At 39.2% G+C, this 26,175-nt stretch overlaps 1 protein-coding gene across 2 annotated transcripts in view; it reads right to left on the bottom strand.

Annotated features, from left to right (window-relative positions):
• The window catches only part of il12rb2l (interleukin 12 receptor, beta 2a, like), a 64,753-nt gene that overhangs the window by 35,663 nt on the left and 2,915 nt on the right, over positions 1–26,175 (bottom strand). For both annotated transcript variants that reach the window (XM_061974287.2, XM_061974286.2), the window contains exons 2-4: positions 23,390–23,513; positions 8,401–8,553; positions 8,225–8,323 (exon numbers count right to left, since the gene is read on the bottom strand). In XM_061974287.2, the coding sequence (XP_061830271.1) occupies positions 8,225–8,297 (73 nt within the window). In that variant the 5' untranslated portion in view covers positions 8,298–8,323; positions 8,401–8,553; positions 23,390–23,513. The remainder of the gene's footprint in view (positions 1–8,224; positions 8,324–8,400; positions 8,554–23,389; positions 23,514–26,175) is intronic.

Raw genomic sequence — 26,175 nt, 5'->3', positions numbered from 1 at the left:
TGAGATATTTAATCTTACTTAGATTTCAGTTTTTGCACTGTGGTTCTTCACTTTTTAAACACGCATGTTGCTAATTTGAATCCAGTTCAAGTATTCATTTTACGATACAATCAGTGGTACATTTTACCAATTTGAAACGCATTTAACAGGGTTTATGTTGTTCTTTAAATTGTGGCGCTAGTTTACTAGTCTACGAGGTATTATGCGCCTGACTAAGGCAACCTTGAAGGATAAAAATCGCGAATGTACAGGGACAACTTGGATAAAAACCAATGCATCATTGCCTGCGAGAGGCAATGATGAGAGATATAGCAGATTAGTCTCGCTTAACAAGTGGCTGGCTAGCTTCTGTAGACAACAGGGACTAACGTTTATTGATAATTGGCCCTCTTTCTGGGGCAAACCAGGCTTGCTGATGAGGGACGGCCTTCACCCTAACCAGGAAGGCGCCATCATCCTGTCTAAGAATATAGACTACTGTTTAAGTCACATTTGACTAACTACACTAGAGCAAGCCCGGTCACAGGCAATTACAGAGCCTGCTAGTCCGGGTGAGGAGTCAGTTAAGCTAGAACTAGCCAGCGCCAGGCTGGATAATTCCTGTACGCATAGCAATTTTCTTAGAATAACACACAACTCACATAATGTGTTTTCTGTTGTGAATGTGTCCGGGGTAGATATGCATTCTACTGAGGTGGCAAATCATGATGCGTTCAGTCGATCGCAGCATCAAGCAAACAATCTGAAAATTCCCGTCGTATCAATTCCTAGATATGGTCGAAACTATTTAAAGTGCACTACGTATAATAAACGCAACATTATTAATATTTCTACTACGGATAATTTAAACAAAAACTCGTCAAAACAGCCCAATACTTATAATATGGGCTTTTTAAACATAAGATCATTGTCTCCCAAAACGTTATTAGTTAATGAGGTCATTAGAGACAACAATCTTAACGTCATTGGTCTTAGCGAAACCTGGCTCAAACCAGACGATTTTTTTGCGCTAAATGAGGCATCTCCTCCTAACTATACGAATGCGCATATTGCCCGTCCCCTTAAAAGGGGTGGGGGGGTCGCACTAATATACAATGAAAACTTTAACCTTACCCCTAACCTAAATAATAAATACAAATCGTTTGAGGTGCTTACTATGAGGTCTGTCGCACCGCTGCCTCTCGATATGGCTGTTATCTACCGCCCCCCAGGGCCCTACTCGGACTTTATTAATGAATTCTCAGAGTTCGTTGCTGATCTAGTGACGCACGCAGACAATATAATCATAATGGGGGACTTTAATATCCATATGAATACCCCATCGGACCCTCAGTGCGTGGCGCTCCAGACTATAATTGATAGCTGTGGTCTTACACAAATAATAAATGAACCTACGCATCGCAACGGCAATACGATAGATCTAGTGCTGGTCAGGGGTGTCACCACCTCCAAAGTTATGGTACTCCCGTATACTAAAGTAATGTCCGATCATTACCTTATAAAATTCGAAGTTCTGACTCATTGTCAACAAACTAATAATAATAATAACTGCTATAGCAGCCGCAACATTAATGCCGCCACAACGATGACTCTTGCTGACCTACTGCCTTCGGTAATGGCACCATTCCCAAATTATGTCGGCTCTATTGATAACCTCACTAACAACTTTGACAATGCCCTGCGCAAAACCATTGATAGTATAGCACCGCTAAAACAAAAAAGGGCCCCTAAAAGGCGCACCCCATGGTTTACAGAGGAAACCAGAGCTCATAAATTATCATGTAGAAAGTTGGAACGCAAATGGCGCGCGACCAAGCTTGAGGTTTTCCATCAAGCATGGAGTGATAGTTTAATATCGTATAAACGCATGCTTACCTTAGCTAAAGCTAAATATTACTCAAATCTCATCCGCCTCAACAAAAACGACCCTAAATTTTTGTTTAGTACAGTAGCATCGCTAACCCAACAAGGGACTCCTCCCAATAGCTCCACCCACTCGGCAGATGACTTTATGAATTTCTTTAATAAGAAAATTGAACTCATTAGAAAGGAGATTAAAAACAACGCATCCCAGCTACAACTGGGTTCTATGAACACAGATACAACTGTATCTACGACGGATACTGCAATACAAAATAGTCTCTCTCTTTTTGATGAAATAACATTAGAGGAACTATTACAGCGTGTAAGTGGGATAAAACAAACAACATGTTTACTTGACCCACTTCCTGGGAAACTTATCAAGGAGCTTTTTGTATTATTAGGTCCATCAGTGCTAAATATTATAAACTTATCACTTTCCTCTGGCACTGTTCCCCTAGCATTCAAGAAAGCGGTTATTCATCCTCTGCTCAAAAGACCTAACCTTGATCCTGACCTCATGGTAAACTACCGACCGGTGTCCCACCTTCCCTTTATTTCGAAAATCCTCGAAAAAATTGTCGCACAGCAGCTAAATGAACACTTAGTGTCTAACAATCTCTGTGAACCTTTTCAATCCGGTTTCAGGGCAAATCACTCTACGGAGACAGCCCTCGCAAAAATTACTAATGATTTACTGCTAACGATGGATTCTGATGCGTCATCTATGTTGCTGCTTCTTGATCTTAGCGCTGCTTTCGATACCGTCGATCATAATATTTTATTAGAGCGTATCAAAACACGTATTGGTATGTCAGACTTAGCTTTGTCGTGGTTTAACTCTTATCTTACTGACAGGATGCAATGCGTCTCCCATAATAATGTGACCTCGGACTATGTTAAGGTAACGTGCGGAGTTCCTCAGGGTTCGGTTCTTGGCCCTGCACTCTTTAGTATTTACATGCTGCCGCTAGGCGACATCATACGCAAATACGGTGTTAGCTTTCATTGCTATGCTGATGACACCCAACTCTACATGCCCCTAAAGCTGACCAACACGCCGGATTGTAGTCAGCTGGAGGCGTGTCTTAATGAAATTAAACAATGGATGTCCGCTAACTTCTTGCAACTCAACGCCAAGAAAACGGAAATGCTGATTATCGGTCCTGCTAAACACCGACATTTATTTAATAATACCACCTTAACATTTGACAACCAAACAATTACACAAGGCGAATCAGTAAAGAATCTGGGTATTATCTTCGACCCAACTCTCTCGTTTGAATCACACATTAAGAGTGTTACTAAAACGGCCTTCTTTCATCTCCGTAATATCGCTAAAATTCGTTCTATTTTATCCACTAGCGACGCTGAGATCATTATTCATGCGTTCGTTACGTCTCGTCTCGACTACTGTAACGTATTATTTTCGGGTCTCCCTATGTCTAGCATTAAAAAATTACAGTTGGTACAAAATGCGGCTGCTAGACTTTTGACAAGAACAAGAAAGTTTGATCATATTACGCCTATACTGGCTCACCTGCACTGGCTTCCTGTGCACTTAAGAAGTGACTTTAAGGTTTTACTACTTACGTATAAAATACTACACGGTCTAGCTCCGTCCTATCTTGTCGATTGCATTGTACCATATGTCCCGGCAAGAAATCTGCGTTCAAAGAACTCCGGCTTATTAGTGATTCCCAGAGCCCAAAAAAAGTCTGCGGGCTATAGAGCGTTTTCTATTCGGGCTCCAGTACTATGGAATGCCCTCCCGGTAACAATTAGAGATGCTACCTCAGTAGAAGCATTTAAGTCCCATCTTAAAACTCATTTGTATACTCTAGCCTTTAAATAGCCCCCCTGTTAGACCAGTTGATCTGCCGTTTCTTTTCTTTTCTCCTCTGCTCCCCTTTTCCTTGAGGGAGGGGGGCACAGGTCCGGTGGCCATGGATGAAGTGCTGGCTGTCCAGAGTCGGGACCCGGGGTGGACCGCTCGCCTGTGCATCGGCTGGGAACATCTCTGCGCTGCTGACCCGTCTCCGCTCGGGATGGTGTCCTGCTGGCCCCACTATGGACTGGACTCTTACTACTATTATGTTGGATCCACTATGGACTGGACTCTCACAATATTATGTCAGACCCACTCGACATCCATTGCTTTCGGTCTCCCCTAGAGGGGGGGGGTTACCCACATATGCGGTCCTCTCCAAGGTTTCTCATAGTCATTCACATCGACGTCCCACTGGGGTGAGTTTTTCCTTGCCCGTATGTGGGCTTTGTACCGAGGATGTCGTTGTGGCTTGTGCAGCCCTTTGAGACACTTGTGATTTAGGGCTATATAAATAAAGATTGATTGATTGATTGAATGCTTCTCATCCAACCTGATGGAGCTTGAGAGGTGCTGCAAAGAGGAATGGGCGAATTTGCCCAAAGACAGGTGTGCAAAGCTTGTGGCATCGTATTCAAATAGACTTAAGGCTGTAATTGCTGTAATTAAAGGTGCATCAAAAAGTTGTGTGATTTTTTTTTATTTTTTGTTTAATACATTTGCAAAACAAATTTGAAAAACCTTTTCACGTTCTCATTATGTACCGTATATTTCGGAGTATAAGTCGCTCCGGAGTATAAGTCGCACCGGCCGAAAATGCATAATAAAGAAGGAAAAAAACATATGTAAGTCGCATTTTTGGGGGAAATGTATTTGATAAAAGCCAACACCAAGAATAGACATTTGAAAGGCAATTTAAAGTAAATAAAGAATAGTGAACAACAGGCTGAATAAGTGTACGTTATATGAGGCATAAATAACCAACTGAGAACGTGCCTGGTATGTTAACGTAACATATTTTGGTAAGAGTCATTCAAATAACTATAACATATAGAACATGCTATACGTTTACCAAACAATCTGTCACTCCTAATCGCTAAATCCCATGAAATCTTATACGTCTAGTCTCTTACGTGAATGAGATAAATAATATTATTTGATATTTTACGCTAATGTGTTAATAATTTCACACATAAGTTGCTCCTGAGTATAAGTCGCACCCCCGGCCAAACTATGAAAAAAACTGCGACTTATAGTCCGAAAAATACGGTAGTAATGCGTGTAGACTTTCAGTTCAGTTCTCAGTTCAGTTTCAGTTTATTTCATACTTGCCAACCTTGAGACCTCCGATTTCGGGAGGTGGGGGGTGGGGGCGTGGTCGGGGGTGGGGGCGTGGTCGGGGGTGGGGCAGGGCGTGGTTGAGGGAGTGGTTAAGAGGGGAGGAGTATATTGACAGCTAGAATTCACCAAGTCAAGTATTTCATACATACATATATATATATATATATATATATATATATATATATATATATATATCTACATCTTGAAAATATGCAAATAAAACTGTGTTTAGATAATTGATACTTCAAACTTGCATGAATAAATATTAAGGATATAACATAACTTGGCTTCTGAGAGCTTCAAAATGTAATGAATAAAATGCTAAAGTTGTTGATAAACAAGCAATTATTTTAATAATTAAATATGGTCATTTTAAATGAATTATTATGATAATTTAAAATTAATTATTTCAAATATCAATCAATCAATCAATCTTTATTTATATAGCCCTAAATCACAAGTGTCTCAAAGGGCTGCACAAGCCACAACGACATCCTCGGTACAAAGCCCACATACGGGCAAGGAAAAACTCACCCCAGTGGGACGTCGATGTGAATGACTATGAGAAACCTTGGAGAGGACCGCATATGTGGGTAACCCCCCCCCTCTAGGGGAGACCGAAAGCAATGGATGTCGAGTGGGTCTGACATAATATTGTGAGAGTCCAGTCCATAGTGGATCCAACATAATAGTAAGAGTCCAGTCCATAGTGGGGCCAGCAGGACACCAAATATGTTTATTTTAATGTTTAATTCTAATGGCTGGATGTAAAAAGGAGTCAGAAAAAATACAAATGAAAATACAATTAATTTTGATGTTTTTAGCAAAATATAGTAAAAATGTATTTCGTTTTTTTTTTTTTTTTTAAATTAATAAATATATTTATTTTTAGGTAAGATAAACATAATAATACAATTTATCTCGTCTGGATGATTTAGTTCTTGTCACCCTGTTGTCCTCCCGTCGTGAAAAAAGGCTGTCCTCACTCAGGTTCGCATGGAGCTGGAGGGGGCGTGGCCTCCAGCTCCGGCTGAAAATCGGGAGATTTTCGGGAGAATATTTGTCCCGGGAGGTTTTCGGGAGAGGCGCTGTATTTCGGGAGTCTCCCGGAAAATTCGGGAGTGTTGGCAAGTATGGTTTATTTCGAACATGCGTACGATACAAAGTAATGCATTACATATTTCCAGTTGTTTCATTACAACACGTCCGAAAAGGAGTAGGAAGAAGCAGAGCTTATTTATTCCTACCCTTTTTCATACCATAGCAATTTTATCCAATGTCCTTGTTCTCTATAACAGAACAGTGAACAAATAAATAATACATAAATAATACACCATAGTAGGTAAACAAATATTAAATACATAAATAATCTTTGTCTCAATAAAAAAAAAGGGTTCAAGATGTTCATCATAATTCTTGTTCTGTGTACTTTGTGAACACTTGTAGTTTGAACAGTCTCTTAAACTGAATCATATCGGTGCTTTGTTTGATTTATTTTGTTAATCCATTCCATAATTTAATTCCACATACAGATATGCTAAAGGTTTTAAGTGTTGTACGAGCATACAAATGTTTTAAATTAGATTTTCCTCTAAGGTTATATTTCTCCTATTTTGTTGAGAAGAATTGTTGTACATTCTTGGGTAGCAGGATGTAGCGTGCATGTGCAAAATTCTAGCTGTTTGCAAATGCACCAAATCATTTAATTTCAATATTTTTGATTCAATAAATAAAGGGCTTGTATGTTCTCTATATCCAACATTATGTATTATTCTAACTGATCTTTTTTGTAACGCAGTTAGTGAATGAAGCCCACATTTGCAGTTGTTTCCCCATATTTCTACACAATAACTCAGATATGTAACAGCAGTAGAAAATATGAAGTGATTTTTTGGTCCAGAGCATATTTTGCTTTATTCATTATTGCCGCGTTTCTTACTACTTTATGTTGTATATTTTTTTACATGAGATTTCCAATTCATTTTATCATCTATTACAGGGGTCGGCAACCCAAAATGTTGAAAGAGCCATATTGGACCAAAAATACAAAAACAAATCTGTCTGGAGCCGCAAAAAATTAAAAGCCATATTACACACAGATAGTGTGTCATGAGATATACATTGAATTAAGAGGACTTAAAGGAAACTAAATGACCTCAAATATACCTACAAATGAGGCATAATGATGCAATATGTACATATAGCTAGCCTAAATAGCATGTTAGCATCGATTAGCTTGCAGTCATGCAGTGACCAAATATGTCTGATTAGCACTCCACACAAGTCAATAACATCAACAAAACTCACCTTTGTGCATTCACGCACAACATTAAAAATTTGGTGGACAAAATAAGTGGCATAAAACACGTCCTAGAAAGTCGGAGAAAGTTATACATGTAAACAAACTGCGGTGAGTTCAAGGACCGCCAAAATTAGTAGGACAAAACGGCGCTCGCCAAATAGTCCAATCAGTGAAGCATGTTTAATATAAACAGTGTGCTTTATAACAATTAGGGAGGTTTGTGTCATGTTTGTCCTCCTACAGAAACCATATTAAAGCAAAAAATTTATTTTTTTCCCCTTATTTTTTTCCATTTTTCATACATTTTTTAAAAAGCTCCAGAGAGCCACTAGGGCGGCGCTAAAGAGCCGCATGCGGCTCTAGAGCCCCTGATCTATTATTACACCCAAAAATGTGTTTCCTTTTACCCTTTCAATATCTACTCCGTCTATTTGTAATTGTGTTTGACCTTCCCTTCTACTGTTACCAAACAGCATTATTTTAATTTTACTGAGAATACTTTTAAGGGCAAAAATTAATTTATTCCATTTTGGAATAAGGCTGTAACATAACAAATGTGGAAAAAAATGAACCCCTGTGAATACTTTCCGGATACACTGTAATTACTACTGATAATGGTATTTTTAAATGAAATGTAGTGCTCAAGGATCAAATACAGTACAGTAATGTTAAGCAGTCGTTTCCTGTGTGGTACAATGATTGACAATCAACTGTACGTAAACAGGAAATCAGAAGACTGTGCACATTCTTCATGTCACTTCTGCTTAGTACAACCAACACAGATGCGTCTGCAAACCACAAACTTTGTACAACAAAAGCGTCTTAAAAAAACACCCAGGACATGTACAACTCATTGCAATGACATAAAAAAAGTCGGTATTACTGTATCTAACCTGCAGCAGCGAAATCCTTTGGCGTGTTGACTAGTAATGCCAATAGAAGCCATCCTGCTGTAAGAAGGGCCATGGCATTTGAACCCAGCTCTCTTGTGTCTGTAGTGTACATAGAAACACACATTATGTAGATAACATCAGAAATTCTTGGAAAGGGAGCAATTATGCACACTTACCGTGACTTTGATCGTGCTCCTAAACTGTTATCTATGCCAAAAGTAAGTCTTATGTCCACCTGAGGTCCAGACGTGCCACTGATGCACTTAGAATGTGCATTGTGGTAGAATTAGAAGTTCGTCTCTTTTGCAAAGGCAAAAGAAGATCTGATCCTGTTGTGAAAAAACAAATTTAGTATTAGTTGCCTTTTAGTATATTTCGGACACCATTATCAATACATTCTTGCAATAGTGTATTTTGTGTGTGGTGATGACCAATTTGGGTGACCACTTGAGTTTGAGTTTATTTCGAACATGCAAGCATACAACATGATACATCAAAATCTCCAGTTTCTCTTTTCAACATGTTCGAAAAGGAGTAGGAAGAAGCAGAGCTTATTTAATCCTACCCCATTTCTTTTACATAACAGTTGCTAAAACTTTTGTTCACTTCCTGTTCTCAATTTATTCACAATATACTCCATAAGTAATCACAATAAAAATAAGTAAATAAATAATAATTGGTGAAGTAAGTTACATTTCATATGTTGAGATAAGTAAGATTATTTTGTGAGTGAAAGAATGAAAGAATGGATGAGTTAAATAAATTCAGAATGTTTATCATGGTTCTTCTTCTTTGTACTTTGTAAACACTCTAAGTTTGAAGAGTTTCTTGAAGTGGATCATATTAGTACATTGTTTGATTGCTTTGCTTAATCCATTCCATAATTTAATTCCACATACTGATATACTGAAGGTCTTAAGTGTTGTACGTGCATACAAATGTTTTAAATTACATTTCTCTCTGGCTTGTACCGCTCGAAGTGTTGTATGCAGGGGACCAAAGATTTTCATCAGTGATTCTCTTGTCATTGATAATTAAAAAAATCAATTAAAGACTTTAAACCAGGGGTGTCAAACTCATTTTAGATCAGGGGCCACATGGAGAAAAATCTACTCCCGAGTGGGCCGGACTGCTAAAATCATGGCACGATAACTTAAAAATAAAGACAACTTCAGATTGTTTTCTTTGTTTAAAAATAGAACAAGCACATCCTGAAATTGTACAAATCATAGTGTTGTTGTTTTTTTTACACTTACATGTTCAAGTTCAAGTTCAAGTTTATTCACAATACCATATAACAATTACAATAGTAGTGAATATCATCATTTAAAGATGTTGGTATTAGGGATGTCCCGATCCGATATTTGGATCGGATCGCCGATATTTGCAAAAAAAATGCGTATCGGCAAGGCATAAGAAAATGCCGATCCAGATCCAGTTAAAAAAAAACTCCGCTCCGTGTTTTCCAACGCACCGATTTAAATAATACATTCCACTTTTCTGCTGCTCCCTGATTTCCGTTCCGCATTTTCCAGCACACCTTCAACACATCCACAGGTCTGTGGATTCTCACGCAGTTGCTTTTAGCTGCTGACATTACACGACAGGCTCTTCTCACTCTTTCCTGTGTCTCCCTCTCACAGACAGCGAGCACACCTTCTTACACACGTCACATACTGTCACGTCATACGTCACATACTGTCACGTCATACGTCACATACTGTCACGACATACGTCATATACGTATACGTCCTCCCCGAGCAGAGAGGTAGCAGCATGGCTAACATTAGCTGTGATGCTAGCGCAGCCGCTAAGGTGTGCGCCTGCTCAAGCGTCCTCTGCGCACGGCAAATCTATGCCACGCACAAAATCAAATAAAAAAATAAGCGCATAACAATTTTCGACACACGGACACGACAGAGAAAACAGTTTTCGTCATCATTGTTCAAATATTGTAACGTTTGTCGAGACGCTTATCTCCATTCGGTGCCACACGTCCACACCATCAAAAATGCCGAGGCAAACATTTCCAGATCAACACCGTATGAAAAAAATAGTGATTTTTTTTTAGTTGTGATTTCCTTCTCTGCATGAAAGTTTAAAAGTAGCATATATTAATGCAGTATGAAGAAGAATGTTTTAATGTAGACACATAGAATCATCATACTGCTGTGATTATATGCATCAAGTGTTCATTCAAGGCTAAGGCAAAATATCGAGATATATATCGTGTATCGCGATATGGCCTTAAAATATCGTAATATTAAAAAAAGGCCATATCGCCCAGCCCTAGTTCAATGATGCCATTTCTGTTTGTCATGTATAATTTGGTCTAGTTTGTGTTTATCCTTGAATAAACAGGTCAGTTTCTTGTTACCAACCATTGTGTATTATTCAAACTCCCCTAATTCAGCTGGCTAGTTGTTATCAAGAGTACTAAAACCCTTTTCAACATGATTCTGACAACTAAGTAGGCTAAATAACTTTAATACATGCTCGGATAGGCCAGTATCGGTCAGTATCGGTATCGGATCGGAAGTGCAAAAACAATATCGGTATCGGATCGGAAGTGCAAAAACCTGGATCGGGACATCCGTAATAACAATTACAACAGTAGTGAATATCATCATTTAAAGATATTGGTACGTGAAAGGGTCCCCCAAATAAGCTAGAAGAAGCTTTTGACAGGGGGTCCAGAGAACAGTATATACATGGAATGATGAAACATGGTAGCAAGCTCAACAACAAAAAAAACAAAAAAACAACAACGCTATATGATTAACACAAGATAATAGTACTAAAGCAAGCATACACATACAAACATACATTCATTCAACAATGCAAAACCCAACAGTAGTCTACCCCACATGAGGCATTAAAGATAGGTGGTTAATAGGTAAGTTTTCAGTTTCTTTTTGAAGTTGGATAATGGATACAGCATCTTGAGGCTCTTTTTAAGCCGGTTCCAAATCTTTGGTCCCCTGCATACAACACTTCGAGCGGTACAAGCCAGTAAACGATGTTTACCTGATATCAGATCTAAGTTACGAGTGTGGGCATGCTGGGGATGGTAGATAGGAACCAAGCTACAGAGCCTAAGATTCAGCCTGTAAATGACTTGATAGGTTAAACAAGCATTTTGATAAATATTGAACTCTGTCAGTCTTAAGAGATGATAATTATGGAACAGATGTCGAGTGGGGGCATTAAACTTGGACCATGACACATGTTGCGGTTAATAGTATTTTATAGGGGTGTGGGGAAAAAATTGACTCGAATTCGAATCACGATTCTCACGTTGTGCAATTCAGAATAGATTCTCATTTTTTTAAAATCGATTTAAAAAAAAAAAAAATTATTTTCTTTTTTTATTATAATTGTTTTTATTTTATTCTATTTTTTATTTATTTTTATTTTTCATCATTTAAAAAAAAAAAATATTTTTAGTAATCAATCCAACAAAACAATACACAGCAATACCATACCAATGCAATCCAATTCCAAAACCAAACCCGACCCAGGAACACTCAGAACAGCAATAAACAGAGCACTTGAGAGGAGACACAAACACGACAGAACAAACCAAAAGTAGTGAAACAAAAATGAATATTATCAACAACAGTATCAATATTAGTTACAATTTCAACATAGCAGTGATTAAAAATCCCTCATTGACATTATCATTAGACATTTATAATAATAAAAAAACAAGAACAATAGTGTCACAGTGGCTTACACTTGCATCGCATCTCATAAGCTTGACAACACACTGTGTCCAATATTATCACAAAGATGAATGAACACTTAGTGTCTAACAATCTCTGTGAACCTTTTCAATCCGGTTTCAGGGCAAATCACTCTACGGAGGCAGCCCTCGCAAAAATGACTAATGATCTACTGCTAACGATGGATTCTGATGCGTCATCTATGTTGCTGCTTCTTGATCTTAGCGCTGCTTTCGATACCGTCGATCATAAAATTTTATTAGAGCGTATCAAAACACGTATTGGTATGTCAGACTTATCTTTGTCGTGGTTTAACTCTTATCTTACTGACAGGATGCAGTGCGTCTCCCATAATAATGTGACCTTGGACTATGTTAAGGTAACGTGCGGAGTTCCTCAGGGTTCGGTTCTTGGCCCTGCACTCTTTAGTATTTACATGCTGCCGCTAGGCGACATCATACGCAAATACGGTGTTAGCTTTCATTGTTATGCTGATGACACCCAACTCTACATGCCCCTAAAGCTGACCAACACGCCGGATTGTAGTCAGCTGGAGGCGTGTCTTAATGAAATTAAACAATGGATGTCCGCTAACTTCTTGCACCTCAACGCCAAGAAAACGGAAATGCTGATTATCGGTCCTGCTAAACACCGACATTTATTTAATAATACCACCTTAACATTTGACAACCAAACAATTACACAAGGCGACTCAGTAAAGAATCTGGGTATTATCTTCCACCCAACTCTCTCCTTTGAATCACACATTGAGAGTGTTACTAAAACGGCCTTCTTTCATCTCCGTAATATAGCTAAAATTCGTTCTATTTTATCCACTAGCGACGCTGAGATCATTATTCATGCGTTCATTACGTCTCGTCTCGACTACTGTAACGTATTATTTCCGGGTCTCCCTATGTCTAGCATTAAAAGATTACAATTGGTACAAAATGCGGCTGCTAGACTTTTGCCAAGAACAAGAAAGTTTGATCATATTACGCCTGTACTGTATATATACATACATTTATACCTATATATATACCTATACTGGCTCACCTGCACTGGCTTCCTGTGCACTTAAGATGTGACTTTAAGGTTTTACTACTTACGTATAAAATACTACACGGTCTAGCTCCAGCTTATCTTGCCGATTGTATTGTACCATATGTCCCGGCAAGAAATCTGCGTTCAAAGAACTCCGGCTTATTAGTGATTCCCAGAGCCCAAAAAAAGTCTGCGGGCTATAGAGCGTTTTCTATTGGGGCTCCAGTACTATGGAATGCCTCCCGGTAACAGTTAGAGATGCTACCTCAGTAGAAGCATTTAAGTCCCATCTTAAAACTCATTTGTATACTCTAGCCTTTAAATAGCCCCCTTTTTTACACCAGTTGATCTGCCGTTTCTTTTCTTTTCTCCTCTGCTCTCCTCTTCCTTGTGGAGGGGGGGGGGGCACAGGTCCGGTGGCCATGGATGAAGTGCTGGCTGTCCAGAGTCGGGACCCGGGGTGGACCGCTCGCCTGTGCATCGGCTGGGAACATCTCTGCGCTGCTGACTCGTCTCCGCTCGGGATGGTGTCCTGCTGGCCCCACTATGGACTGGACTCTTACTATTATGTTGGATCCACTATGGACTGCACTCTCACTATTATGTTGGATCCACTATAGACTGCACTCTCACAATATTATGTCAGACCCACTCGACATCCATTGCATTCGGTCTCCCCTAGAGGGGGGGGGGGGGGGGGGGGGGGGGGGGGTTACCCACATATGCGGTCCTCTCCAAGGTTTCTCATAGTCATTCATATCGACGTCCCACTGGGGTGAGTTTTTCCTTGCCCTTATGTGGGCTTTGTACCGAGGATGTCGTTGTGGCTTGTGCAGCCCTTTGAGACACTTGTGATTTAGGGCTATATAAATAAACATTGATTGAGATAAAATAAGTCATATTTTTGGTTCATTTAATAGTTAAAACAAATTGACATTATTGCAATCAGTTGATAAAACATTGTCCTTTACAATTATAAAAGCTTTTTACAAAAATCTACTACTCTGCTTGCATGTCAGCAGACTGGGGTAGATCCTGCTGAAATCCTGTGTATTGAATGAATAAGAGAATCCTTTTGAATCGGGAAAATATTGTTTTTGAATCGAGAATCGCGTTGAGTCGAAAAAAAATCGATATTGAATCGAATCGTGAGACACACAAAGATTCGCAGCCCTAGTATTTTATCTTTATTTGTCGTTATTTATATTTTCTGAATAAATGATGTGATAATGTTCATCAATCAACCCATTGGTTTTTAATTTTCAATCTATCCAGATAAAAAAAATAATATCAAAATCAAATTACAGTATGTTATTTATGTAGTTTGATCATTTTCCTCGACTGATGTACTAACATCATGTGGTTTATTTTGTGCATATGTAGCATCATTTACAAAGATACAAAGAATTGCTATTGCGACATCCAGTGGACACATTGAGAACAGCTGTTTCTTTCATTCAAAAATTTCAGGCTAATTTTTATACTTAGCAAACTCATCCCGCGGGCCGGAAAAAACCTGTTCGCGGGCCTGATCCGGCCCTCGGGTTGTACGTTTGACACCCCTGCTTTAAACCAAGGGTGTCAGAACGGGGGCTGACGACTGAAAAGTTGAAGGATACTGGGGGTAAGGGGTTGGAGACTTTGATAATTTTACATATTTCTGTAAAAGAACCAAAAAAATTATATATACAGTATACAGTCGTGGTCAAACGTTGACATACACTTGTGAAGGACATAATGTCATGGCTGTCTTGAGTTTCCACAGAACTTTCCTCCAGAAGGTCTTATCTTTGTCCATGTGATGTCAGATGAAACAAAAATTCAGCTGTTTGGCCACAATACCCAGCAATATGTTTGAAGGAGAAAAGGTGAGGCCTTTAATCCCAGGAACACCATGCCTACTAGTGGTGCAACGGACCAACATTGATCTGTGATCCGTTCGGATCAATATCTTCGGTTCGGCACACACGTGATCCGCGGTTTGATTTATGAAAAAAAAAATTAAAAAGTTGTGGTAAGCGGAGTAACGGAGGAGCTCGAACGCCCCGTGCCATTTAAATCCCCTGCATGGGAGCATTTTGGATTCCCTGTCAAATATAAACCCTGTTTCCATATGAGTTGGGAAATTGTGTTGGATGTAAATATAAACGGAATACAATGATTTGCAAATCCTTTTCAACCCATATTCAATTGAATATGCTACAAAGACAACATATTTGATGTTCAAACTCATAAACTTTATTTTTTTTTGCAAATAATAATTAACTTAGAATTTCATGGCTGCAACACGTGCCAAAGTAGTTGGGAAAGGGCATGTTCACCACTGTGTTACATCACCTTTTCTTTTAACAACACACAATAAACGATTGGGAACTGAGGAGACACATTTTTTAAGCTTCTCAGGTGGAATTCTTTCCCATTCTTGTTTTATGAAGAGCTTCAGTCGTTCAACAGTCCGGGGTCTCTGCTGTCGTATTTTACGCTTCATAATGCGCCACACATTTTCGATGGGAGACAGGTCTAGACTGCATGCGGCACAGGAAAGTACCCGCACTCTTTTTTTTACAAAGCCACGCTGTTGCAACACGTGCTGAATGTGGCTTGGCATTGTCTTGTTGAAATAAGCAGGAGCGTCCATGAAAAAGACGGCACATAGATGGCAGCATATGTTGTTCCAAAACCTGTATGTACCTTTCAGCATTAATGGTGCCTTCACAGATGTGTAAGTTACCCATGCCTTGGGCACTAATGCACCCCCATACCATCACAGATGCTGGCTTTTCAACTTTGCGTCGATAACAGTCTGGCTGGTTCGCTTCCCCTTTGGTCCGGATGACACGATGTCGAAAATTTCCAAAAACAATTTGAAATGTGGACTCGTCAGACCACAGAACACTTTTCCACTTTGCATGAGTCCATCTTAGATGATCTCGGGCCCAGAGAAGCCGGCGGCGTTTCTGGGTGTTGTTGATAAATGGCTTTTGCTTTGCATAGTAGAGCTTTAACTTGCACTTACAGATGTAGCGACCAACTGTATTTAGTGACGGTGGTTTTCTGAAGTGTTCCTGAGCCCATGTGGTGATATCCTTTAGAGATTGATGTCGGTTTTTGATACAGTGCAGTCTGAGGGATCGAAGGTCACGGTCATTCAATGTTAGTTTCCGGCCATGCCGCTTACGTGGAGTGATTTTTCCAGATTCTCTGAACCTTTTGATGATATTATGGACCGTAGATGTTGAAATCCCTAAATTTCTTGCAATTGCACTTTGAGAAATGTTGTTCTTAAACTGTTTGACTATTTGCTCACGCAGTTGTGGACAAAGGGGTGTACCTCGCCCCATCCTTTCTTGTGAAAGACTGAGCATTTTTTGGGAAGCTGTTTTTATACCCAATCATGGCACCCACCTGTTCCCAATTAGCCTGCGCACCTGTGGGATGTTCCAAATAAGTGTTTGATGAGCATTCCTCAACTTTATCAGTATTTATTACCACCTTTCCCAACTTCTTTGTCACGTGTTGCTGGCATCAAATTCTAAAGTTAATGAAAAATGTTTATCAGTTTGAACATCAAATATGTTGTCTTTGTAGCATATTCAACTAAATATGGGTTGAAAATGATTTGCAAATATTGTATTCCGTTTATATTTACACCTAACACAATTTCCCAACTCATATGGAAACAGGGTTTGTAGAATGATGAAGGAAAGAGGTTAGTGGATAAAACCGTGACTGTGTGTAGGCACTGTGGCACAAGAAAGCCATATGACAGTGGAAACACATCTAGCATGGCCACAAATTTTTAAAAGTAGTTTTTTATTGAAAATGTAAATATTATTTCCAGTGGCGGGCCGTGCGTTTCCCACCCAGGCCTTCAGTGATGTCCGACTTCATTAATTACCTATCAAAATACCATAATTTATGTCACCACATGACCATTGCTGGAAAAATACGATACAGGAACACATTTAAGCCCTACTGGTCATTGAATGGCTAACGTTAGCTGTGATGCTAGCGGTGCGGTGCGAGTGGTAATACGAGAGAAAAAAGGTGCCAACCTGGTAACAAATGAAGGAAGAAGAATTAATTTCCAAAAAAAACAGCACAGGGTCCATCGTCTGGCGGTGGTTTGGCTTCAAGCGGGAAGATGTTGAACAGACAACCGTAATATGTCAAGTATGAGGCTAACGCATTGCTACAAAAAGTAGCATTACTGCTAATTTGTAGCATCATTTGAAAAGTCACCTGCTAGAGAATGAAGAGTGCTTGAAACTCCGCATGTCAACATCTCCGTTCGGTGCCACACCAACAAAATGCCCAAGCAACCATTTCCACATCAACACCGTATGAAAAAAAGAAGTCAAAAACAGATATCACAGAGATCACGTCCGCAGGAACCTACCACATAGCGAAGGACATACACTATTTGATTTCCTATTATGCAGCTCATTTTTATTTGACACTTAGTGAAATATCTTGTGTGACATCATGCACAAAAGTGCACTTTATTTGTTTTTAACTATTGTAGTGGCGTTCTGTACAAAAAGTGCACTTTCATTTAGTGTTGTTTTGATATGTCATCTTAGTGACATCATGCACAAAAGTGCACTCATAGCTTGTTTTGAAATGTCTCTGACAATCTTGCACTTTCTGTTTTGAAATGACATGAATGTTTGTGCCACTGCTTAATAACTGTTTAATAAATACACTTTTGGTCAATTGACTTAGTTGGGATTTCCCTCTCTGCATGAAAGTTTAAAATGAGCATATATTAATGCAGTATGAAGAAGAATGTTTTAATGTAGACACATAGAATCATCATACTGCTGTGATTATATGCATCAAGTGTTCATTCAAGGCTAAGGCAAAATATGGAGATATATATCGTGTATCGTGACATGGCCTAAAAATATTGAGATATTAATAAAAGGCCATATCGCCCAGTCCTATAGTACTGTCAAAATAAAAATTGCAAAAAACATATTAAAAGCGAAAAAAAAAATATTTGAATTTATAACACCATTTATAAGCCAGTGGTACCCCTCGTCGTCCGCTTATTCGAGTGGAAATGGCGAGCATTTCATCGCCAGAACAGCTGAGCTAGCTTCCGGGGTTGGCCGACATCGTCTCACAAGATGTAGTTTCTCTTTTAAATATCCTTCTTGAAAATGACCTCGCAAATATATATCTGCCACATAATCAACGTTTTGTTCTCCTTCTCTGGCTACGGCGCAACACTTCCTGCTAAATTGAAACTTGTGATTGGATACTCACTTTGAAGTTACAAGTGAGTATCCTATCACAGTCTCGTTAACATCAGGCTACTTAGATAGGTTACTGTCAACAACTTGTGATCTGATTGGCTATCGCAACTGTCTATCAACTGTATGTGTTCTCAAATTCATCCGCTAACGGTCTCGATGAGTATCCAATCACATGACGCGTAAATGTCACGTTCAACGTGACGCCAGCTAGAAGGCCTTACTGACAACAACTCGTGATCTGATTGGCTACCGCATTTGTCTATCAACTGTATGTGCCCGTTCACTTACAGTGCACGGACGCCCGCATTGTTGATTCTGAAGGCATACCTGCCAACTTTTGAAATCAGAAAAACCTAGTAGCCAGGGTCCAGGGGTTGCAGGCCCCGGTACGTCCAGGACAAAGTCCTGGTGGGGGGTTCAGGCTTCGCCCCCCGACGCAAAATGATTATTAGCATTCAGACAGGTTAAAATGTTGCTAAAACCATCACTTTTCTATCAGTCACAGTGACTTTTCAAAACAAAAATATTACAGCAAAAATCATATGGGTTGATTGACATGTTTATTCTGTAAGCTAACTTCAATAGTTTGAAATTATTTTGACAGTTAATGCCAGTTATCCTGTCAACCTTTCACAAGACTTCAATTTGTTAATTGAAAGTATAAACAGTATAAACACTTTTTACAGTAAACAAATGGTAAAACAGTACTAAACAATTCCATTAAAAAAAAAAATTGGTGTCATTATTAACTTTCTGTCCAAGCTTGTATAATCTACTGCCTTGTTCAATTGTATAAAATATTCTGTGCCTAAAATTCACATTTCTATCACAATTATCATACTGCAAACATGGTAAGCTAACTTCATTAAAATTAATAGTCCTGTCAATAGCATGGAATTACAATTCAAATGTAGTTTTTTTGTAAGCCTTTCAAAAGAATTCAAAATATGAAAAATTAATGACAATTAATTTAAGCCATCAGACACTTGAAAAGTGGCACATCACATCTCTAATGTAATCATTTTAACTTTTCAACAGAAATAGCACTGCAAAAATATTAAGGACATACTTCTGTATTTTGGTAGTTATGCTGTCAACATTTAACAAGATTTCTTCAACTTGGACTTGAAAGCATAAATAGTATAAACACTTTTAACAGTATAACAGTACTAAACAATTCCAATAGATAACATTGGTGTCATTACCTTTTTGTGGCTAAAATCCGAAAAACGTTGAAAGTTTTCCACTTGTATCGCTAGCAACGGCATTAGACTTGTGTTTTTTTGTCCCAACGTGGTCTTTTACATCGCTAATTCCTCCGTGTCCGATCGAAAAATCTTGTCTGCACAAGGTGCAATTCGCGTAGTTTTCACCCTTTTTGGAACGGATAATTATTCCCGGATAGGCTTTTGAATATTCTTCACGGAATGACTGCAGTTTTCTTTTCGGTTTAAGACTCGTTTGCGATTTTTCTCCGGCTGATTCCATGATCGTTCGCTCGTTTGGAAACAATGGCAACAGGTGCCTCGTGCTTGGCAGCGGTGCTATAAATAGCCTCGCGCATTTTTAAAAACATTTTTTTTTTAATGAATGAAAAACCGTATTTTTTATCACTGCAACCGTAACCCGGAATAGGTTGATGAAAACCGTACTAATTACGGGAAAACCGGAGTAGTTGGCAGGTATGTGAAGGCCTCGAGCAGATTTAGAACAGCATGGCAACATAAGCTAGCTGATTTCTGATTGGATTGATTGATTGATTGAGACTTTTATTAGTACATTGCACAGTACAGTACATATTCCGTACAATTGACCACTAAATGGGAACACCCGAATAAGTTTTTCAACTTGTTTAAGTCGGGGTCCACGTTAATCAATTCATGGTAAACAAACTAAAACTAAAAACAACAGCACTGGAAGGAGCATAATATGACATGAAGAGGATATTAACTTAAAGTTAAAGTACTAATGATTGTCACACACACACTAGGTGTGGCAAAATTATTCTCTGCATTTGACCCATCACCCTTGATCACCACCCCCTGGGAGGTGAGGGGAACACTGAATACGGGATTCATTTGAATACTTTTAGATATTTAGGGAAAGTACATTAAAAAAATAATTGTATCTTTGATTATGATCATGATTTCTGGTTATGTTCGGCCAGCAGAGAAGGCCTTGCTGGCCCTGACAGCACACCGCTGATTAATTCTTACTTTTTCTAGTTATTAGAGATGTCCGATAACATCGGACTGCCGATATTATCGGCCGATAAATGCTTTAAAATGTAATATCGGAAATTATCAGGTATCGATTTCAAAAAGTAAAATGTATGACTTTTTAAAACGCCGCTGTGTACACGGACGTAGGGAGAAGTACAGAGCGGCAATAAACCTTAAAGTCACATAATATCTACGGCTTTTCACACACACAAGTGAATGCAACGCATACTTGGTCAACAGCCATACAGGTCACACTGAGGGTGGCCGTATAAACAACTTTAACACTGTTACAAATATGCACCACACTGTGAACCCACACCAAACAAGAATGACAAAAACACATTTCGGGAGAACATCCGCACCGTAACACAACAGAACAAATACCCAGAACCCCTCGCAGCACTAACTCTTCCGGGACGCTACAATATACACCCCCGCTACCCTCTACCACCTCAACCTCCTCATGCTCTCTCAGGGAGAGCATGTCCCAAATTCCAAGCTGCTGTTTTGAGGCATGTTAAGAAAAATAATGCACTTTGTGACTTCAATAATAAATATGGCAGTGCCATGTTGGCATTTTTTTCCTCCATAACTTGAGTTGATTTATTTTGGAAAACCTTGTGACATTGTTTAATGCATCCAGCGGGGCATCACAACAAAATTAGGCATAACAATGTGTTAATTCCAAGACTGTATACAGGTAAAAGCCAGTAAATTAGAATATTTTGAAAAACTTGATTTATTTCAGTAATTGCATTCAAAAGGTGTAACTTGTACATTATATTTATTCATTGCACACAGACTGATGCATTCAAATGTTTATTTCATTTAATTTTGATGATTTGAAGTGGCAACAAATGAAAATCCAAAATTCCGTGTGTCACAAAATTTGAATATTACTTAAGGCTAATACAAAAAAGGTATTTTTAGAAATGTTGGCCAACTGAAAAGTATGAAAATGAAAAATATGAGCATGTACAATACTCAATACTTGGTTGGAGCTCCTTTTGCCTCAATTACTGCGTTAATGCGGCGTGGCATGGAGTCGATGAGTTTCTGGCACTGCTCAGGTGTTATGAGAGCCCAGGTTGCTCTGATAGTGGCCTTCAACTCTTCTGCGTTTTTGGGTCTGGCATTCTGCATCTTCCTTTTCACAATACCCCACAGATTTTCTATGGGGCTAAGGTCAGGGGAGTTGGCGGGCCAATTTAGAACAGAAATACCATGGTCCGTAAACCAGGCACGGGTAGATTTTGCGCTGTGTGCAGGCGCCAAGTCCTGTTGGAACTTGAAATCTCCATCTCCATAGAGCAGGTCAGCAGCAGGAAGCATAAAGTGCTCTAAAACTTGCTGGTAGACGGCTGCGTTGACCCTGGATCTCAGGAAACAGAGTGGACCGACACCAGCAGATGACATGGCACCCCAAACCATCACTGATGGTGGAAACTTTACACTAGACTTCAGGCAACGTGGATCCTGTGCCTCTCCTGTCTTCCTCCAGACTCTGGGACCTCGATTTCCAAAGGAAATGCAAAATTTGCATGGTTGGGTGATGGTTTGGGGTGCCATGTCATCTGCTGGTGTCGGTCCACTCTGTTTCCTGAGATCCAGGGTCAACGCAGCCGTCTACCAGCAAGTTTTAGAGCACTTCATGCTTCCTGCTGCTGACCTGCTCTATGGAGATGGAGATTTCAAGTTCCAACAGGACTTGGCGCCTGCACACAGCGCAAAATCTACCCGTACCTGGTTTACGGACCATGGTATTTCTGTTCTAAATTGGCCCGCCAACTCCCCTGACCTTAGCCCCATAGAAAATCTGTGGGGTATTGTGAAAAGGAAGATGCAGAATGCCAGACCCAAAAACGCAGAAGAGTTGAAGGCCACTATCAGAGCAACCTGGGCTCTCATAACACCTGAGCAGTGCCAGAAACTCATCGACTCCATGCCACGCCGCATTAACGCAGTAATTGAGGCAAAAGGAGCTCCAACCAAGTATTGAGTATTGTACATGCTCATATTTTTCATTTTCATACTTTTCAGTTGGCCAACATTTCTAAAAATCCCTTTTTTGTATTAGCCTTAAGTAATATTCTAATTTTGTGACACACGGAATTTTGGATTTTCATTTGTTGCCACTTCAAATCATCAAAATTAAATGAAATAAACATTTGAATGCATCAGTCTGTGTGCAATGAATAAATATAATGTACAAGTTACACCCTTTGAATGCAATTACTGAAATAAATCAAGTTTTTCAAAATATTCTAATTTACTGGCTTTTACCTGTATATCGGTAGCGGTAATTAAGAGTTGGACAATATCGGAATATCGGCAAAAAAAGCCATTATCGGACATCTCTACTAGTTATTCACTTAAACTCCTGAAAAGTAAAACAAAAATAAAAGGTGTGACATGGATATTGTTTATGATAAATGACTGTTTTGTTGTCTCATTTAATTAAATAACCACAAATACAACTTTGAGTTTGTAGTTTTAGTTGACCACGGCTATTTATAGTTTTGTGAAAGGAGATTACAATAAAATAGAGACCTTCCAACATTTTCTGTGGAAGTGAATTTAGCGTTCAAACACAAAATCTTGTTCTCAGCACAAGATTGTGTCATTTCCCTTTCTGAGTTCTAGTTGTTGGTGTGAGCAAAGGCAGCCACAGTAGATGACTAATAAAACCAGCGTTTTATTCTACAATGTTACAGTACTTTGTGACATTGTAATTCGATCAATTACACGTCGCGATGTAACACTTTAAAGTGGATTGTCCTCAAATGAACTCTTGTACAGGAATTAACAATGAGCCCGAAAACGAACAGGACTTCGTTTAGGAAGAATAGGAAGTTTAAAACACTGAAGTGGAGAAAACTTTAATATTAGTAAGTAAATATTGGAGCTCTTTACCTCGTTTTCATCCCGGTGAGAGCAAAGCCTTCGTCGTTATGGTTCTCGCGTGACTTGAAGACATTTACGGGAAGTGAGTCAGTAGCCACGCCCCTATTGGAATGTCCGCGGAAGTACGGTCGTTCTGAGGAAAGGAAACAAATATAAACAATGTAGTTAAAGAGGACGTTTTCAATGTCTTTAAAAAATACGTAAGTACCAAATACAAACTTATATTCACAGCACCTAGATGTAATTGTTTATCATGTGATGTTTGGTCCGGTTGTAAAAAAACACATTTAGTATTACTTATTATTTCTGAGACAATTATTAATACATTCTTACAATAGTGTATTTTGTGTGTAAACTGCAAAAAGTCAGTGTTCAAAAACAATAAAAAAAATTAAAAAAATTAGGGGTATTTTATTTAAACTAAGCAAAATTATCTGCCAATAGAACAAGAAAATTTGGCTTGTCAAGACTTTCCAAAACAAGTGAAATTTGCTAACCTCAATTAACCCAAAAATACCTTAAAATAAGTGTATTCTCACCGACTAAAGGGGCGGTATAGCTCGGTTGGTAGAGTGGCCGTGCCAGTAACTTGAGGGTTCCGGGATCGATCCCCGCTTCCGCCATCCTAGTCACTGCCGTTGTGTCCTTGGGCAAGACACTTTACCCACCTGCTCCCAGTGCCACCCACGCTGGTTTAAATGTAACTTAGATATTGGGTTTCACTATGTACTGTAAAAGCGCTTTGAGTCCCTAGAGCAGGGGTCGGCAACCTTTACCAGTCAAAGAGCCATTTTGACCAGTTTCACAAATTATAGAGAACAATGGGAGCCGCAAATTTTTTTTGAAATTTTTAATGAATTAACATTGCATACAAAGTTTTTTCTTTGCTTTGTGCTATGTATAAACCAGGGGTCTCAGATACGCTGCCCCCACCTCTATATGGAATTTGACAGCTGGTGCGGCACGCGGCTTTAAATGGATGGCGCTTGTCAGCGTCATGCGTGCATGCGTACCGTGATGGTACAGCATTTTGCACCCACCACAACCAGCGTGCCTGATCAGCCACACGTTGTATGAGGCTTCTGCTTGCTAATGTAGCTGACAGCAAGGCATACTTGGTCAACAACCACACAGGTTACACTGACGGTGGCAGTATAAAAAAAAGTTTAACACTCTTACTAATAATGCGCCACACTGTGAATCCACACCAAACAAGAATGACAAACACATTTCGGGAGAACATCTGCACCGTAACACAACATAAACACAACAGGACAAATACCCAGAATCCCATGCAGCCCTAACTCTTCCGGGATACATTATACACTCCCGCTACCAAACCCAGAGAGAGGGGGGGGGGGGTTGATGTGTGAGGGAGCAGGGTTGGGGTGGGGGCGGGGTTTGGTGGTAGCAGGGGTGTATAATGTAGCCCGGAAGAGTAGATGTTCTCCCAAAATGTGTTTGTCATTCTTGTTTGGTTTTGGTTCAAAGTGTGGCGCATTATTAGTAAGAGTGTTAAAGTTGTTTTATATGGTCACCGTCAGTGTAACCTGTGTGGCTGTTGAGCAAGTATGCCTTGCTATCGCGTAAGTCTGCAAGCAGAAGATGTATATTGTATAACAAGTGTTGGGCTGGCACGCTGTTAATACAGATTGTATAGGGCGCCAAATGTTGTACCATCGTGGCCCGCCCTTAATATAGCTGTAAGGGTGAAAATCGGTGAATATTATTCCCGAGAGTTTTCTGCGAGAGGCACTGAAATCCGGAAGTCTCACGGGAAAATTGGGGGGTTCAGCAAGTAAGGAGCCGCATCAGAGTGATCAAAGAGCCGCATGCGGCTCCGGAGCCGCAGGTTGCCGACCCCTGCCCTAGAGAAAAGCGCTATATAAATATAATTCACACACTAATAACAAGTGCACTTTTCTTGGTAGAAAAAAAAAAGAGATCTCTTTGCTCAATATGTTGAAAAATATTCTTAAATGAAGTAAATGCTAGTGCCATTATCTTGACATAATGATATGCGCTCGGCATTACATTTCTTGAAACCAGCAAACTTATACTAAAAACTAATTTATTGTTCTTAAGGGAACGCCAACAAGGCAACCGCTTGTTACTCTCAGGGTCTACTAGCCGCTCAGGCAAATCATATTGTCTAAAAATGCATTTTTCCATTGATAACATGACATCATCGCGCCAAGTGCGTGCTCTTTCAGTCAATTAGTGCGCATATATACAGCCCGGCCCCCGGCCAAAAATGTTTTAATTGTAATTTTGAGGAATTTATCTGAATGCGCAAGAACTATTTCTGTTCAAAATTGTTTAAAATGTCAAATGTTTAAATATTAACTGTCCGTTTACTGTACTGTGCCAACTGTACTACTATATGAGTGTGTATTTTCTATTGTTTCATTGAAAATAAAACAGTAAAGTCAATTTGGCTGTCATCTGTTTTAATTATGAGACACAATTGTTTATTTCATGCTTGAAATAAGAAATTATTACTTTAAAAAAGTAGTTTTATACTTGTGAGTGTTGATGACACAGCTTTGCAACAGTTGATATGCTAGTTTCAAGCATGTTTTACTCAATATAGGTCATCAAATCTCAGCAACAAGCTGTAATATCTTACTGAGATCATTTAGGACCAAAACCCTTAAACCAAGTAAAAGACTCTAACATAAAATCTGCTTAGTGAGAAGAATGATCTTATCAGACAGAAAATAAGCAAATATCACCCTTATTTGAGATATTTCATCTTAGATTTCAGTTTTTGCAGTGTAGTGATGACCAATTTG

This window comes from Nerophis lumbriciformis, linkage group LG22 (genome assembly GCF_033978685.3).
Source record: "Nerophis lumbriciformis linkage group LG22, RoL_Nlum_v2.1, whole genome shotgun sequence".
NCBI classification, from domain to species: domain Eukaryota; kingdom Metazoa; phylum Chordata; class Actinopteri; order Syngnathiformes; family Syngnathidae; genus Nerophis; species Nerophis lumbriciformis.
Note: the sequence above shows the minus strand (reverse complement) of the source record. Positions and strands in the feature narration are given on the sequence as shown.